The 12,773-nt window shown below is 44.8% G+C and overlaps 1 protein-coding gene across 1 annotated transcript in view; it reads right to left on the bottom strand.

Moving 5' to 3' along the window:
* Prtg (protogenin) overlaps positions 1 to 12,773 on the bottom strand; it is an 87,724-nt gene that overhangs the window by 32,893 nt on the left and 42,058 nt on the right. Inside the window, exons 4-11 of the mRNA XM_069995042.1 lie at positions 10,593 to 10,737; positions 9,107 to 9,240; positions 8,025 to 8,162; positions 7,108 to 7,266; positions 6,166 to 6,325; positions 4,385 to 4,632; positions 1,624 to 1,788; positions 428 to 733 (exon numbers count right to left, since the gene is read on the bottom strand). Coding sequence (XP_069851143.1) covers positions 428 to 733; positions 1,624 to 1,788; positions 4,385 to 4,632; positions 6,166 to 6,325; positions 7,108 to 7,266; positions 8,025 to 8,162; positions 9,107 to 9,240; positions 10,593 to 10,737 — 1,455 coding nt within the window. The remainder of the gene's footprint in view (positions 1 to 427; positions 734 to 1,623; positions 1,789 to 4,384; positions 4,633 to 6,165; positions 6,326 to 7,107; positions 7,267 to 8,024; positions 8,163 to 9,106; positions 9,241 to 10,592; positions 10,738 to 12,773) is intronic.

Genomic DNA, 12,773 nt, shown 5'->3' with positions numbered 1-12,773 from the left:
ATGCATGCAAAGACAAGCACTCTACCACCGAGCCACCTTCCCAGTCCTACCTGTGGAATATTTTTATTTGTAAGACACCAACAACAAAAGTAAGCATAGCCTGGCACTGGTGGTTCACGCCTGTAATTCTAGCTGCTAAGGAAGCTGAGATCTGAGGACTGCAGTTCAAAGCCAGCCCGGACAGTAAAGCCTGTGAGACTCTTATCTCCAATTCATCACAGAAAAAGCCAGAAGTGGTGCCATAGCTCAAATGGTATAGTGCCAGCCTTGAGCAAAAGGAGCTTAGGGACAGCAGGCCCAGGCCCAGAGTTCAAGGTCCAGGACCGGCAAAAAAACAAAAACAAAAACAAAAAACCACCAAGCATAATTAGGGGCAAATCTGGTTCCAAAGTGAGAGCGCCACGCTGTTCCTCGGGAGGGAGGGTACCTTGCACACTGGTGGCTTTGGGGGTCCTGTGTGACGTCCACACGGATGACTCCCCCAGTCCCACTCGGGTGGCAGCAGCAATCCGGACCAGATAGACACAGTCGGGTTTCAGGCCTTCCAGAAGGTGCTCGTGCGTGGTCCCGGGGAGCTCCAGGACCTGGATGTGGCTGTCGGAGCTCAGGCGGAAGGACAGGCGGTACAGGACCACCTGACCACGCCGATACTTGGCGGGGATGGGCAGCCAGGAGATGAGGATGTCCGTGGGACTGCGGCTGGTCAAGCTAATTTCAGGAGGTCTCAGAGGAACTGGTCACAGAGGAAAACACATGGTCAATACTTCAGCAAGCCGCCGCTTTTATGCAATGCCACGCAGCCACTGAACGCTGCTTGGGGCTTAACTGCAGGGCCTTGCATCCTCACTAGACATTTGTCCACTCAAGGCGGACACTACCATTTGAGTCACACCTCTACTTCCTGCTTTTTGCTGGTTAGTTGGAGATAAACAGTCTCATGAATTTTCCTGCCTGGACTGGTTTCAAAGCGTGATCCTCAGATCTGTCTCCTGAACAGCTGGGATTACAGGCTTGAGTCATCAGTGCCTGGCACATCACGTATTGTTTTATTAGTTTACATTCACTCGGGGCAGGGGGGTGGGGGATTATTTTATTGTGACATTCTACATGTTTGCACTGTATTCCAATCAGTCTCACCCCTCTATAACTCTCCTGTCCCCTCTTCCTAAATCAGTATCATCCAGTTTCATTATTCTGTTTTCATACATCTAGTCTACACTGATACACTCATTGCCTGTCAATCCATGCTGGGTCTGTGTCTGTGTGTGCGCGCATGCACGCACATGCACATGCGCCAACTGTAGTACTTGAACTCAGGGCCTCATGCTTGTGCTTGGCTGATGCTCTACCACTTGAAACACAGCTCCACTATGGGCTTTTCTGCTGGTTAATTGGAGTTAAGAGTCTCTTGGACTTTCCTGCTCATGCTGGCTTTGAACTGTGATCCTCAGATCTCAGCCTCTTGGGTAGCTAGGCTTAATAGGCGTGAGCCACCAGTGCCTGGCTTTCCTAAAACAAGAAAAGGTATGTTCTCTCACTTGGTGCACACTCATTCACGGAGAGGTGATTGCACAGCTGCACGATTGTGTTGTATAAACCTATCCAGAAGCACGGTCCTCTTACCATCCTCCAGGGTGTTCTGTGTCACGTGGTCTGACATCTGGCTAGCCCCCATCGGCATGTAGGCCACAATGTAGAAAGTGTAGTTGCTGGCAGGTTCTAAATCATCAATAATGTAATGGGTTGTGTCATTCCCAAGAACTACTTGATATTCTTCATTATTTAAACCTAGAGGGAAAGTCCACTTTTAAAAATTACACATATTCCACATAACATGAGCAAGACCATTTTCCCTGATAATGAAACACAAGGGGAGGAGTCTGGCCCTCGTCTGTGTCTGCTCTGGGGCTTGCTGCCTTCATGGCATACACCGTTTTCACAGGCAGTTCATTGTTTCCCTACAAGTAATCAAGTGATGCGTCTTGCTATGGACCACATGTCCGAAGGCATATGTCTTTCTCTCAACTTCATTCGCCATTCGGTCCAAAACATGGGGCAGAGACCAGAGTCCACGTACAGAGACACATCACCATGGCAGAACGCGGGGCGGGGTCCAGGCTTACACCAGTGGTTTCTTTTCCTTTTGAACAGAGAGCCAGTAGGGGAATGTGAAAACTCTGTTCTTTAGGAAAACAAACCAAAGCAAACTAAACTTGTCTGACACAATTTGTTCTGTGATTTACACGGAATGCAAAGGAATTGGAAGTCAATGTCCCACAGAGAGAAAGGGGAGGGGGGTTAGGGCGGGGAGGGAGGGAGAGATCCTCAGCAGTTCTTAATAAAAATATGCACTGAGAGGTACAGAAGAGGATTTGTCCACGGGTTTAATTCCTACAGAGCAGACTGTAACGTGGGGCACCGGCAGCCACTGTGTCCCCCGAACAATTCCCAGCCAAAGCTTGTCAACTTAATCAAAACTCTCTAGCGCCGGATTGATAAACAACACAGAAGGCACATTCCAGTATTCAGTTTTCCCACATTTCTGAATTAACTTGATAGCATTTTAATTAGACAAGATTACAGGCATTTCACAACAGACAGGCTAATGGCTCGTTAATTAGGACCTGTCTAGTACGATTTCTGACCTACCAAACAAGGTCCTTGAGTTGGAATTAAAAGGCCTGTTCTTTCCCTTGAATAGAGCATACAGCCACATGCAGAGCCCTAATGAAACACTCATAATAGGGAACGGAGAGAGGCCCCCACCAATCCAGCCCCCCTCCCCCCTCCTCAATCACAGCAAGGGGAATTAACACACTCCACCCAGCTCAGTTATCAGACCCCCATTATTCTTGCTGCCAGGACCCCTGATTTGCATTCAAAATATTCCTTTTCAAAACACTACTTCAAAGTGCCCAAGACCCAAACTGCACCACCAACAAACCACCTGTCTCCAGCTAACTTTAACACATAGCCATTCTTTGGGTGTTTAAAACGTTATATGATATATAACTATAGAATATATCATGTGATATGTTATATATTTATATATTAAAGTATACATAATGTATACTAAACCCCAGGGCAAAAATAGGTGTGTATATATAGATATACCGAAATTATATATCATATAAACTAGGCTGCCTACTGTATGGAACTAGAACATGGAGACCATAATTTCTATGAAGAAAACTCATAAAGACTAATAAGTAATTTTATTTTTCTTTGAAGATGGGGCTTGAACCTAATTAGGGCCTTATGATCTTGCTTGGCTTTTCTGCTCAAGGCTGGCGTTCTACCACTGGAGATATACCACCATTTCCAAAATAAAAATTTTTTGAACAGCAATTTGATACTTAGTTTTATATAGTAAATGATATACTAGTAAAGTGTCTTGTTCAATATCCATAGAGTTTCCAGAAGATGACAGAAATGATTCAAAGTCTATATAGAATATGAGGAGAATTTGATGCTGGCTTTCCTCCTTAAAAATAACATGCTCCAGTGTCTACAGTTTATTTTTTTTACTCAACAGTCCCATAGCTGGTCCTGGTAACTGCTATCAACCTCACTTCAGGAATTTATACCCCGGTGGCATGAAATTCCTAAGTACATGACTGTCATCTCCAGCAGGCAGATGCTTCATATTAAAGACCAGTACTTATTTCTAAGCAGAAAATCCTAAATGAAACTCATATATACAGAATATTATCATAGCAAATTTAGAAAAAAAAAAAAAAGAACAGACTCATGGGCAATCATTTCAAAAATATACCATTTCAAAAATATCTTGTGGGTATTACATAAGACATCCTTCACTCTGAAAACCAATTCCGTGTGCACATGCATGTGTGTGTGCGCATGCCCGCGCATGCACATCAGTAACGGGAACTGAACTCAAGGCTTTGAACCGTCTGTTGTTTGACCTTTTTGGCTCAAGACTGGCACTCTACTGCTCAAGCCAGACCACCACTTCCAGCTTTTGCTGGTTAACTGGAGATAAGAGTCTCACCAGGGCTGGGAAGGTGGCTCAGTGGTAGAGTGCTTGCCTTGCATGCATGGGGACCTGGGTTCAATTCATCAGCACCACATAAGCAGAAAAAGCCAGAAGTGGTGCTGTGGCTCAAGTGGTAGAGCGCTAGCCTTGAGCTGAAGAGCTGAGGGACAGCACCCAGGCCCAAGAGTTCAGGCCCCACAACTGACCAAAAAAAAAAAAAAGAGAGTCTCACGGATTTTATCTTCTTCGTGCTGGCTTCAAACCACAATCCTCAGATCTTAACTTCCCGAGTAGCGAGGAGGCTTACAAGCATAGACACCAGCTCCAAGCTCAAACCCCAAGTCCTGGCAGCGGGGGCAGCTACCCTGCACCGCATGCGCCGCTTACCTTCTGCTTTCATGTAGTGCACGGAATAGGCGATGACCTTGTCTGAATTGTACAGCGGCCTCTCCCAGGCCAGGAGGATGGCGGAGCTGGACATGGTTTCAGCGTGCACGTTACAGGGGGCACTCGGGCTGTCCTCCGACATCACCACGGTCAGCCTGGCTCTGGACAGAACGGACCCTTGGCTATTCTCAGCCATGCACTGATAAATAGCATCATCCTCGGGAATAATCTGGTTAATTACCAGCTTACTGAGGAAAGAAAAGAAAACCATTTAGGATAATTAAAAAAAAAAAAACCCTGTAAGAATGAGTATAAGAGGCTGGGTCTGTGGCTTGGTGTTAGTGCTTGCCTAGCATGCACAAGGCCCTGGGTTCCATTCCTCAGTTCCACAAAAGCAAAAAATAAGTAGATACAATTAATGTTTTATAAAAATTAATTATTTTTGCCAGTCCTGGGGCTGAACTCAGGGCCTGGGCACTGGTCCCTGAGCTTCTTTTGCTCAATGCTAGTGCTCTACCACTTGAGCCACAGCACTACTTCTGGCTTTTTCTCTGTATGTGGTACTGAAGAACCGAACCCAGGGCTTCATATATGCTAGGCAAGCACTCTACCACTAAGTCACATTCTCAGCTCTTGATTATTATTATTTTTTTAAATAAGGTCTAATTATGTATCCCAAGCTGGTCTTGATCCTCCTGTCTTTAGTGAACAGATTGTAGACGAGCACTAACCTACCTGGCCAGGTTCTCTTTACTTTAAGGTTAAAAACTAAATTTCCTTTTAAAATTTGGTCTTTCTGGACTGGAGAGCATTGGAAAAGATCAAGGTTTTGTGTTCAAACCTCTGAAACCACCAAAAAAAATACTCTTACTTTTGACCTTTATTAAGAAAGTACATTCCGCTACAAAATCATTTAACTAATAGATTATGATATACACATAAAACTTGGGTCAACAAAAATTCCCAAAGTTTCATTTAATATAAGCGAGAATAGTTTAAGAATTTATGTTTACACTAATAAAATTACATTGTCAGTATCATCTGGTTTTTGTTGTTGATTTTTGAATTTGTTTTGTTTCCTACAGGTACAGGAATCTGAACTCAACACCTCATGCTTGCTCAGCTTGCTTGTTGACTGGCATGCTACCACTTGAGTCAGGTATCCAGTCCAGCTTTTTGCTGCCTATCTCAGAGCTAGGAGTTCCACAGACTTTTCTGCACAGGCCAGCTTCCAACCTCTATCTTCTATCTCAGACTGCTGAGTAGCTAGATTACACCAATGTATGGCTTCAAAGTCACTAAGTTTGAACGATATGGTATAATTCTTTTTTTTGTTTTGTTTTTTCAGTCACAGGGCTTGAACTCTGGGCCTGAATGCTATCAGCTCTTCAGCTCAAGACTAACGCTCTACCACCTGAGTCACTGCGCCACTTCTGATATGGAATAATTGTATAGCATAAATTGTTTAATTCTAAGTTTCTCATCTGATAGAAGAAGGAACTGAGAGCCCAAAGAGTTGCTATGTTTGATTGTAGGAGCACAGCTAGAGGCCCACCAGGAGAGAACCGCAGATTAGGGAATTTCCCAGCATTCCTTTGGGTATGATCTACTACTGCTGTGTTCTACTACTACTATGATGAGGAAAAAGGATTTATGGGAAAATAACAACATTGGGAATCTCAAGTTTATTTTCACTTAAAATTTAGTTTTAATTCTTAAGCATTATAATCGTTTCAAATTTTAAAAGAAACATACAATAGTCACAAAATGACATGGCCCACCTGTTGTACATTTTAATTCTCCCATTGGAATGGATCTTCCTTCCATTTTTCAACCAGGACATCTTAGGCGAGGGGATGCCTTCTGCCTGGCACACAAACCGAGCAGTGCCGGCTCGAGGTCTCGTTAAACTCTCTGGCCATTCCACAAATGAAGGAGGAGCTATTTTTAGGGGAGGGGGGAAACATGTTCTGTGTTCTTAATAGGAACGAATCAGAATGAAGTCAGTGGAAGAAACCTGCCCCGTGTCTGAAGCTGTCTGACATCCGGAGCCTCCTGTCTGTAGCCCTGCATCTCTCTGGGTAGCAGTTCCTCTGCATTGCTCAGTTGGTGTCCACTTCCCCTGCTGACACCATGGACAGAAATGACACTACAAGTATGGTACCCACATTCGCCAATTAAACCCCAGAGGGGGTGTGTGTGAGTGTGTGTGTGTGTGTTTATTTTTATTTTTTGGCCAGTCTTGGGGCTTGAACTCAGGGCCTAGGCACTGTCGCTCAAGGCTAGTACTCTAGCACTTGAGCCACATCTCCACCTCCAGCCTTTTCTGTGTATGTGGTACTGAGGAATCAAAACCAGGGCTTCATGCATAGGCAAGCACTCTCCACTAAGCCACCTTCCCAGCCCACAGACCAGGTATATATTTGTGAGTGAATGCATACAATCAACAGATTAAAGCTTCCCACAGGCAAAAGGGGGTACAGATACTTGTGTGAGGAAGAACAAAGGGAAGCTTGGATAAGGAATAAAATGCTCCGTAGGCAAACAGGGAGAATAACTCTGTAACTTCATCTTTTCCCTAACATTAACTGTTGGGATCACAAGACTTATTATCCACATCAACATCAATGCTGCAAAACTCAGGAACTATACATATAACCTCTAAGAGAGAGAAAAGGCTAAATGTCAATATTCTCTTCAGGACAGAACGGAAGGAAGCATACCTAACACTGTTAGGGTTGCCATGGCAACCGTAAAGTTACGCGTGCCAGGGGTAGTGGCCCGACAAATGTACACTCCAGCATGGTGCAGTCTGACATCAGATATCATGAGGTTACCATTTCCTAGTACCCGGGTGTTAAAGACGTCAATGGACTGGTGATCTGTGACAAAGAGAAGACTTCAATTAAAGTGGTGTGAATGCATCATCTGAAATGACAACTCAAGTTCATACTATCCAACAAGACACAGATCATAAAAAGTATAAACATCTTCAGAGTAAAATCTATTCTCACCCAGGTGCTTATCATTGTAGCTTTTCAGGAGGCTGAGCTCTGAGGATCATGGTATGAAGCCAGCCTGGGCAGGACAGTCCATGAGACTCTTTTATTTTTTTGCAGGTCCTGGGGCTTGAACTCTGCTTCACCTCACGTGCTGTCCCTGAGTCTCTCTGTGCTCAAGGGGAGCACTCTAGTACTAGAGCCACAGCGCCACTTCCGGCTTTTTCTGAGAAGCTTATTGGCGATAAGAGACTCACGAAGTTTCCTGTCTGGGCTGGCTTCAAACCACAATCCTCAGATCTGAACACAGGTGTGAGCCACCAGTGCCCAGCTTCCATGAGACTCTTCTCTTGAACTAATCACCAAAAAGCCAGAAGTAGAGCTGTGGCTCAAAATGGTAGAGCACCAACCTTGAACACAAAGAACCAGGCCCTGAGTTCAAGCCCGAGGATCAACACAGAAAACAAAAACAACATCAACAAAGAAGCTTTTCTCTTTACATGGAATTGCCAAATGGACACCACCATTTACTAGTGCCAAAAATGTCCCTGACTTGTAAAGTAATATTTTATTAGAATACACAAAGCAGAGGCAGGAGACTTCCCTTCCCCACACCATCACCCCCCCACCCCAACACATACCAAGGCGACTCCAAGAAATGATTGGCTTGGGATTTCCTGTAGCCACGCACTCTAAAACAACCGTGTGGTGGAGAGACACTGTTGCATTCTGCGGGCCGGCTACAATGGTTGGCGTGAGGAAGGATTTAGACTCCTTTGCTTTGAGGAAGAAGACACAGAACACAGGCAAGGATGAGTAAGATATAAGTAAAATATGTTACAACACCAATTCTGATATACTTTTCTTTTCAGATATAAGAAATGTGTCAGAATTCTATAAACTCCTATGATCTATAGCTCATCCATGATACAATCCACCTACTGCAGAGTGCAACTCAATGGTCACCAGAAGTTTCAGAGTAAAGAGTCTCATGGATTTTCCTGCCCGGGCTGCCTTTGAACTGTGATCCTCAGATTTCAGCGTCCTGAGCAGTTAGGATTACAGGTATGAGCCAATGGCACCGGCCATGCTGTGGTTTTTTTTGTTTTTTTTTTTAATGTACTTTCTGTATTTTATAGTTTTTCCAAACAAAGGTGAAGTATTTGTACAGCAAATTATTTTTCTTAAACAAGTTGAGATAGCAAAAAACAAGTTAGTCTGGGAAAGGAGAATTAAAAGATTAAGGTGACCATTTTCCAAATGGATCGCAATGGTATGAATTATATTAAGACGTTACTTGCTATGGAATACTATTATAAACACAGGAGAAAAAGCAATAGACAGGTGAATAAAATTCATAAAAACAGAATAAGGTGCCGGTGACTCATACCTATAATCCCGGCTACTTAGGAGGCTGAGACCTGAGGACCCAGTTCAAAGCCAGCCAGAGCAGACAGGTCCATGAGACTTTGAGTGAAAAGCTAAAAGTGGAGTTATAGCTCGGGTAATAGCGCACCAGCCTCGAGTAAACATAGCTAAGTGAGAGCAAGCGCCCCCAAGTTTGAGCCTAAATACTAGTATACACACAAAAAAGGAAAAAGGCAGTCTGGGAATGTGGCTTAGAGTTCTTGCCTCACATGCATGAGGCTCTGGGTGCGGTTCCTGGCAACCACATGAGCAAAAAGTAAATAGAATGAAAAGGAAAAAGCCTTGAGTGTGGTACCTGGGACGACTGTGAGGGAGGCCTCCATACTCTTCCGTCGGTGAGCTACCGTGGAGGCAACGCAGCGGTAACTCCCGGCATCCATGTGGCCCACATCATAGATCTGGAGCACACCTGTCGGCAGGGCAGTTATCCTGTTTCACAAAGAAATAGAATTACACATTTTATTTAACATAGCCTACGACGGGAATGAGTACGCTCCATCTCTTTGACAATCCTAAAAGAGAACACCTGTTTCTCTGAGCTGTTCAGATTCTTGGGGGTGGTACTTGGCCCTCATGCTTGCTAGGCTGCCTCTCTATCGCTTGAGCCACGCCTCCAGCCAGAAAGAAATGCTTCCAAGATTTCTCTATGTCAACATCTTATTATCTTGGACTGGGCTGTACCTCACTGACAGTGTTTGCTTCGCATGCCCCAGATCTGGGGTTCAATTCAAACAACAGAATCACACATTCACTTTTTTTTTTGGGGGGGGGGGGAAGGAAAGGCCGGTCCTGGGGCTTGATCTCAGGGCCTGGGCGCTGTCAGTCTCTGTGCTCAAGGCTAGTGCTCTATCACTTGAGCCACAGTACAACTTCTGGCTTTTTCTGAGTAGTTTATTGGAGATTAAGATTCTCACAGGCTCTCCTGCCCAGGCTGGCTTCAAACTGCCATCTTCGAATTTTAGCTTCCTGAATAGCTAAGATTACAGGCATGAGCCACCAGTGCCTGGATTTAAATATTAGTTGGATTTTCTTGCTTACATTTGGGTCACTGAAGATCTCTGAGATATGAATAACTCTGTAGGATGGGGAACATGAACTTTATTAGACTAATTTTACAGAGCTTTGAATTCCTTTGATCTAGCTGAAACTTAGCTAACTCATGGCCCAAGCCTTATTATGATTTATTTTCTTACTCCTGACTTTTTTCACATCAATTAGATTTATTAGCTGGGAGCCAGTGGCTCAAGCCTGTAACCCTAGCTACTCAGGAGGCTGAGATGTGATAATCTCAGTTCAATGCCAGCCTTGGTAGGGAAAGTTCATGAGACTCTCATCTCCAATTAACCACTTAAAAACAGGAAGTGGGGCTGTGGTTCAAAGTGGTAGAGTGCTAACCTAGAACAAAAAGAGCTCAGGGAAAGCATTCAGGCCTTGAGTTCAAGCCCCATGATGAACATACGCCCCCCCCTCTGCCCTCCCCTTCCATGACCAATTTATTTCATAAAGCTTTGGGCTGTAAATTATAGACTCACAGGGGCCCATGTTGGAATGTGGCTGTAGAAAGACGATCTACTGGAATTCTAAGCCATACAAGCAACCACACCACCAACCCCCTCCACCCCCCACGCCCCTGTGTCAGAGATGGAGGTAATTCTTTGCTAACTTTGAAATGTCTTGGGAAATGATCACCCCGTACATCCCTCCCCCATCCTTATCCTGCTCCAGCCACAGATGAAGTCTTCATCACTGCAGTGTCACCTTGAGGCAAACTCCACACTCACCTGTCTGTAGCTACAGGTAGAGCCGTGCGGTTAAACTCCCACGTGATGGCGGCAGGAGGGTTGGATGAAATCTTGCAGGCAAATCGAGCAACTCCGCCTTCGTGAGCCTTGGTGGACACCGGCTGAACTTCAAATGCAGAAATAGCTACAGGACAAAACATGACCAGTCTAACATGAGCACTGTATCAGCTCAACATACAGAACCAGTATTACTGGTACTTCTGTACTGAGGGGTATGGTCTGAACTTCAAAAACTGCTGTGCATCAGAGGAAAGAAAAATAAAGACGAAGTAGTCAGGTAAATACCCTGGATTTGATTTTTAAAATTTTTGCCTATCATGAAGCTTGAAACTTAGGGCCTGGGCACTGACCCTGAGCTGTTTTGCTCAAGGCGAGAGCGTTACCACTTTGAGCTCCACTTCGAGTTTTCTAGTGGTTAACTGGGAGATGAGTCTCATGGACTTCCCTGCCTGGGCTGGCTTTGAACCAGGAGCCTCTGATCTCAGTCTCTTGAGTAGCTAGGAGTACAGGTGTGAGCCACCAGTACCCAGCTGGAAACTGGTTTTGAATTAGCTTTTATGTTGCTTTTGGCAAGTACTGAGGATTGAATTCAAGGCCGCATGCTTGACCACTTGAGCAATGCCCATAATGCTTTTTGGTTTGTTTTTCACATTTTTGTTCAGGATGGCCTAAGACTTCCTAAGATCTTCCTACCTCCACCTTCCAAATAATTGGGATTACAGATATGCCCTGCAAATTAGACATCAAACTCAGCCTTGAATTAGCTTTTGAAGAATCTACTGTGCTTGGATAAAATATAAAAACAAAGTATTCCAGATAAGAGGAAGACCATGAATACACAAATACACACACACACACACACACACACACACACACACACGCAGCTTGTTGGATGCTCATACCTACAATCCTAACTAGGAAGGAGGCCAAGCCCTGAGGCATCACTGATCAGTCAGACCAGGCAGAAAAATATGACACTTTATCTCCAATAAACCAGCAAAATGCTGGACTGTAGGTGTGGTTCAAGTGGTTAAATGTGCTAGCCATGATCCAGAATGCAAGAGTATGAGGTCCTGAGTTCTGGTACCAGAATACATGCATGCATGCATACATAAATATATACATAGCAGAAGCATATGCATATACATGCATGTGTATATGTGCATATGTATAGATAACTATTGTTTACAGGTAAGTATATATGTGGCATGTGTGCATGTAAGTATATATAATTTTAATCATACATGAGGCCCTGGGTTCGATTCCTCAGCACCACATAAGCAGAAAAGGCTGGAAGTGGTGCTGTGGCTCAAGTGGTAGAGTGCTAGCCTTGAGCTGAAGAGCTGAGGGGCAGCGCCCAGGCCCAGAGTTCAGGTCCCACAACCGACAAAAAAAAAAAAAAAGGAGGCTGAGATCTGAGGATCTTGTTTGGAAGCCAGCCTGGACAGGAAAGGCCATGAGACTCTTATCTCCAACGAACCACTTAAAAACCAGAAATGGTGCTGTAGCTCAAAGTGGTAGAGCACTAGCCTTGAGCAAAAAGATCTCAGAGACAGTACCTAGGCCCTGAGTTCAAGCTCTACAACTGACTAAATGAATAAATACTAGAAAGTTTAGAAAAGCTTGTGCTATGAGTCTTACACTTTTCTCCAGGCAAGCATTGCTTTTCCTATTTGGATCCCTCCTGTCTCTTTCTAAGAACGGACCCCAGAGCCTTTGCAACATGCAACCTAGCAGGCAGTATCTCCGCCACCATGTTCCTTTTTTAAAGTAGGGTGCTTAAGCTCAGAAGCCGAATGTGTCCTTCACAGTGGATGCTAGTGTCCGAGGACATTTCAGTCCACCGATGCTCGTGAGCACTGACAGTCTCTGCACGGATTTAGTGGCCAGCACCTCAGGCTCTCTGCACGGCTGCTCCCAGTGGCTTCCTGAGGTGGACTTTGGTGCTGCAGTGGGGTTGGATTTTTACAAGTCCACAGGCTCCTTGTGAAACCTGATCTCCTTCCTCCCTCCACTGCGCCAATGTAAACCAGAGCCCACCAGCACCGGGAAAGGAGTCGTTAAGAGGCCAAGGCCCTCAAAGGCAGGCAAGAAACAGGATCTCCAGAAGCATGCCGTGCCCCCCCCAACCTCACAAACACAATAAATGTAAGTGCCTAT

The sequence above is a fragment of the Dipodomys merriami genome, unplaced genomic scaffold (assembly GCF_024711535.1).
Source record: "Dipodomys merriami isolate MVZ:Mamm:240054 unplaced genomic scaffold, mDipMer1.0.p SCAF_48, whole genome shotgun sequence".
Lineage (NCBI taxonomy): Eukaryota > Metazoa > Chordata > Mammalia > Rodentia > Heteromyidae > Dipodomys > Dipodomys merriami.
The sequence above is the reverse complement of the archived record's forward strand: the minus strand, read 5'-3'. Positions and strand labels throughout refer to the sequence as shown.